At 49.0% G+C, this 5691-nt stretch overlaps 1 protein-coding gene across 1 annotated transcript in view; it reads left to right on the top strand.

Moving 5' to 3' along the window:
- The first annotated feature begins 814 nt into the window (after window positions 1-814).
- LOC109384663 (collagen alpha-1(III) chain-like) overlaps window positions 815-5691 on the top strand; it is a 103461-nt gene continuing 98584 nt past the window's right edge. Inside the window, exon 1 of the mRNA XM_019646194.1 lies at window positions 815-853. Coding sequence (XP_019501739.1) covers window positions 815-853 — 39 coding nt within the window. The remainder of the gene's footprint in view (window positions 854-5691) is intronic.

The raw sequence follows: 5691 nt of genomic DNA, 5'->3' as shown, positions 1-5691 counted from the left end.
TTCTGCCTCAGATTGGCCATCTTCTTATAAGGACGCCAGTCACATTGGATTAGGGGCCTGCCCTGCTCCCCTATGACCTCCTCTTAACTAATAATATCTACAACGACCCTACTTCCAAAGAAGGTCACATTTGAAGGTACTAGGGGAGTTAATACTTCAATGTATTGGGGAGGGGGCATAATTCAACCCCAAACAACTAGTAAATGAGTTAAGATGTTATTTATATGTTAAAATAAATACAGACACACAAGGAGAAAGAAAAATTCATATGCAGTTCTAAGAAAAAGCCAGCAACTTTAAAGACATGTTTGTCTTGTGGTAGCTGCTTGGGTTCCCCTCCCAGACCCCCAAAGATACCCCTTGTACCTGCCTCTTCACCCTCCTCCATCTTCAGGGTTTTTTTTGTGAGAACGTTTGAAAAACACTGATAAAGAACCATGGCTGGTCTATCTGACAGGAGCTGGTTTGACCACACAAAACTGAGCACTCAACTTATGGTTAATTCACTAAATCAGGGTCTTCTTTTTCTTGTATGTTTCTGTGGAACGAGAAGTTCAGAGGGGGGCAGCTCACTCAGTCACCTGTACCACGTGTTTCTGTCCTCATGTTCACCCTCTCAGTCACACAGTGGCCTCCTCGTCTCTAGCATCTTGTCTGGAGAAGAGCGGACAAAGGGCAAAGGGTAAAGGGCACACACGTGTTGAGTATGACCCCTTTCTTGTGAACCCTGCCCAGTCCTTTCCACTTACATCTCATCGGTCAGCACCCTGTCCCATGGCCACCACAGCTGGGAAACGGAGTGTTTTAACCCGGCATGGGTTCTCCTAAGAAGGAGAGGAAGGATATTGAGCAGGTAACGTGCAGGGTTTGTCCCAGCTGGCTTTTGCCATTTCTTTTGCTCCACACTTTCAGGCCTGGTACAGTTCTAGGCACACAGGACACATGCTGATGCTTGTGTACTGATTGCCAAGGATTTCCTCATCTCGTAGGCAAGACAGTAAACATGAACGACATACATAATGTAATGTAGCACATGATCAAATGCCAGAATGACCGTTGCTGCAGAATACAGGAAAGGGAGAGATCAATTTGAGTTCTGTAGGAGCATCATAAAAGGGGATGAAATTCGAGCTGGATTTTGAAGGTTGGGTAGGATCAACAGCAGCTGTCATGAAACCCTTTTAGATCCCCCTCCACATGCTCAGATGGCAGAAGGGAAAAAACCCCAACCAACCTGTGCACAGTCTCTTCTCTTATTGCAATCTGGGGGAGCCCTCATGCATGTCCCACACTCTGATGTGTCTTCTCTACCTCTTTCCTGGAATCGACTCTACCTGAGGTAGAAGAATTGGTCAATATCTGGGTCTTGACCCTAGAGAGCTCTTCGTACCCAAATACACACAAACCACTCCATGTCCACCCCATCTCCAACATCCTTAGCAGTCAATGCTGCTCACATTCCCTCTCCAGCTACTCCTGACACCCAGAACTTGCCTTCACCTGCAAACCCTCCCACACCAGTTAGCCTTTTCCAGTTGTCACTTCCTGAGCAACGCCACTACGCCACTACGGTATCACCAATCTTTCTGTGGCTGCATGATATCAAACCTGTCCCCTCCACCCCCAACAGTTTTTATTTTTCAAATTCTTGACCTTTCTCTGCCATTTACATAACAGAGGGGGACCTCTGTATTCCCAGGGTAGGGTTACTACAGGAGGGATGCAAAGGGGAAGAAAGAAGTCAGCCTTCGGCTTCTGAGTTTGTAGACACTCCTGGAAACCATGGCAGAGGAAATAATTGGAGGGAAAGTGTTTTTTGAACACTAAAATGGAGTCTCCTAGGAACACAAGGATCATGCCCAAAACAATAGATTTGGAAGAAAGCCTGATGGAACTGAAGAGAGGTTTTCTTCCTGCTGAGGAAATAATTCTGCGATCTGGGGGAGAGACGGTGGGTAGCATTAGACCCCAGTGTGACTGTCTGAGAAAAGAAGTCTGTATCCAAGTGGGCTGGAGGGATCTTGGAGCAGAGAGAACATGGCCTCTTTCTGGGGTGGGGTTGGAAGGGAAGGGGGGTGAGTACCCCTGTGTGCAGCTGAGTGGTTGGGAGTAGCTCAGGAGGGCCTCTGTGTTCGGGTGAGGAGGATGCACCAGCAGAAATCTATGCCTGCAGTCCAGGCAGGAGTGCCAGAGAGGGGGACAGACATGGGATACACATCTGCACCAAGGATCATGTGCAACCTCTCCATCCCCACCCCATGCTGTGATATCTCCACCGCCTCTGGGAGCTTGGTTGCAGCCTTGGGGAGAAGGCAGGAGGGGGAAAGTACTTCACTGACAAAGAAAAGTCCTGGAGGGTCGGCCGAGTGGCTCAGTTGGTTAAGAGTTGGCTTAAGAGCTTGAGCTCTGAGCAACAGGGCCTCTGGTTCAATTCCCACATGGGCCAGTGACACAGCGCCCAAGCTGAGCTGTCGCTGAGCTGCCAACAGGTGGCAGGATGGCTCAGCTGGTGTAACAACAAGATTGCCTGTTCGATGGTGGGCTATGCCCACCCACAACTAAGACTGAACTCGGCACTTTGAGCTGAGCTGCTGCCTGGATGGCTCAGTGGATAGGGCATGCGCTCTTAACAACAAGGCTTCTGGTATAACTCCTGCATGGGACGCCCACCTGCAACTAAGATTGAACACAGCACCTTGAGCTTAGAGGCCACAAGCTGCTGATGGACAGCCAAATGGTGACTGGCGCCCTCCACAGCAAAGATTGAAGAACAACAACTTGGCTGTTCCCCTTCCCCAATTCCCCAACACTGTTCCCCTCCCCCAATTCCCCAATAAAATCTTTAAGAAAAAGGGGAAAGTCCTGGAGATTGAGTTTTCCATGAACCAGATTAAGCTTTCTGCTGCAAGGAGGAATGGGCACTGGAGATAGAAATTACCCAACAGAAAAACAAGGAAAAGGAACATTGTCAGCACACTTGAGCTAATGGCCTATGAAATTTGGATCTACTTCGTTTTTTTCTTTTGGAGAGACTGCACACTTTAAAAAACATTTTAAAATAAACTTTTGTTTTAGAATAGATTTAGATTTACAGAAAAATTGTGATAATACAGAGAGTTCCCATATGCCCCACTCACAATTAACGAATCGGTATTGTTACATTATTAACTAAAGTTCATATTTTAGTCAGATTTTCTTAGTTTTTACCTAACATCCTTTTTTTTTTCTTTAATTTCAGGATCTCATTAAGACTATTGCATTTAGTTGTCATGTTTCGTTGGACCCCTCGTGACTGACAGTTTTTCTGATTTCCTTATTTTTGATGACTTTGAGAGTTTGGGGAGCTATGGGTCAGGTAGATTGTAGAATCTTCCTCAGTTGGGATTTGTTGGATTTTTTTTTTTAAGATTTTATTGGGGAATTGGGGGATGGGAACAGCACTGGGGAATTGGGGGAAGGGGAACAGACAAGCCGCCGTCCCCCCGTTCCTCAGTCCAGCCGTGGAGGACGCCGCCCCACTGGCCCAAGTTGGCACCATCACTGCGCTCCTCTCGGGTGAGGCAGACCAGCCGCCGGCCTCTGGATGGCCACTCACGGCGGCTGCTGGCCACTCACGCTGGCCACCGGCCACACACGGTAGCCCATGGCAACCCACTGCCACAGGGGCTGCAGCCCACGCCATCACCGGCGACCCACAGCAGCCCAGCTCCAGGTTGAGCCGCTGCCCAGCATCTCAGCTGTGGAGGGCAGCGTCACCGGCCCTCACATGTGGGATCCGAACCGGGGCCCTCTGGCGTCCCAAGCCAGCTCCCAACCATTGCGCCACTCGGCCGGCCCCTGGATGTTTTTTTCACGATGAGACTGGGGTTATGTATTTTTGGGAGGAAGACATAGATGTAAAGTGTCATTTTCATCACATCATATCAAGGGTACATACCATCCACATGATTTATCACTATTGATGTTATTCTTGATCACCTGGCAGAAGTAGTGTTTGTTAGGTTTCTCCATTGTGAAGCTATTCCCCAGCCCCTTTCTGTTTTGAGGACTATCTACATAAATGATGTGGAATCCCTCTGCATAGGAAATTAGGCTCATTTATTTACTTATTAAATCATTTATTTATATCAGTATCAACTCATGTATATTTATTTTATACTTTGGTTTACAATTAAGTATACTTCTTTATTTTCTTGCTCAAATTGTTCCAGCTTTGGCCACTGGGAGCTTTTTCAATTGGCTCCTGTGTCCCTTTGACAGACCCCCTTCAATGCTTCTGTTGTTGGTTAAAATTTTTTTTGTTTTGAGTTCTTCCTTACTTCTGGCAGAACAAGGTGCTCCAAGCTTGTCTTGTATATTTTTTGCCCTAGTCATAGAATCGGCTATTTTCTCAGGGAGACCTTGTTCCTTTTATGGGAGAATTGCGTTAAAAACAAGATCTGAGTGCCAGGTGTGCTCGTTGCTACTGGAGTGTTATTTCTAAGCCCCGTTAGCTGACAGAGCAAAGAAATCTATGTATGCATACTAACCCATGTATCCACACATATCTGTACATCTTTCTACATATCCACCTGCATCTATATTAAGCTAAGCATGAGTTCACATTATGTCTCCAACTCTAATCCAGAACCACGTGGATCATCTAGCTTCCTCCTCTTTGCTTATCTGTAACCTACTTCTCCAACAGTAAAAAACCCGGTTTCCACCATCCACCATTCATTCATTCATTCGTTAATTTCCAGTATACATGTAGAGTGGTTTCATCATCCAATTAAAAAAAAATCAATCTTGTTTCTGTGTCTCCTTGTTTTCTGCTGCATTGGATCCTTTAACCTCTGACACCCATCCTTGTGATCACTTCTTTTATGGCCACGTCTTAGGGTTTTTGTACCTGATGATTTGTCAAGTGCTCGTTTGACGCAGATCTTCCCTAAAACTGGATGCCACCTACCCCTCATTTCCTTTGGTCTCCCCAGCCCCATCTCCTTCCCCATTCTCTGCGTTTTGGTGGAGTCTGGAATCTCATTGTACAGATGAGAAGACTTTCCCCAGACTGGAGTAGATAACCTGTTTTCACTCTCGCTCTCTTCATTCAACAGCTAGTACAGAATACCGATTACATGCCAGTGCCGGCCCCGCGGGCGAGATCAGTAATAAACAAGAGCTCAGAGGACGGTGCTCCCCATGCAGGGGCGCAACGCCGGGCCTAGAGAGGTCCGCCCGGGCTGGTCAGAGCGTTCCAGCTCCTTTCAAGAGTCAGAGCTGCGCAGAGGAGAAGGAGACCGCCTGAACGCTCCCGCAACCGCCCGCGGGCTCCTAGGTGCCCGCCCTCCCGGCGCGGCCCCGCCCCTCTCGCCAGGCCCCGCCCACGACCAGGCTCCGCCCTCCCACCGAGCCCACGCTCGGGCCCCTGACGAGGTTCGCCGGAAATTACCGAAGCCCCTCTTTTTTTCCTTCCTCTCCTTTCCCTGCTCTCCCTTTTCCTTTCACCCGGGTTCCCTCGGCCGTGATTTCCCCCCTCCCCCTCCTTCCTTCTCCATTTGAAATCAAGATGGAGGCTCGCGGCTGCCGCCGGCGCCCGTGATCGCGGAGCTCCCGCCGGCCCCGGGCCCCCGCCCTCACGACTGCGTGTCCGGCGCGGCGCGCGCTGCTGCCCGAGCTCCGGCCCGCGCCGCTGAGGCCGTGGCTCCG

The sequence above is a fragment of the Hipposideros armiger genome, unplaced genomic scaffold, assembly GCF_001890085.2.
Source record: "Hipposideros armiger isolate ML-2016 unplaced genomic scaffold, ASM189008v1 scaffold_98, whole genome shotgun sequence".
Taxonomy (NCBI): domain Eukaryota; kingdom Metazoa; phylum Chordata; class Mammalia; order Chiroptera; family Hipposideridae; genus Hipposideros; species Hipposideros armiger.
Note: the sequence above shows the minus strand (reverse complement) of the source record. Positions and strands in the feature narration are given on the sequence as shown.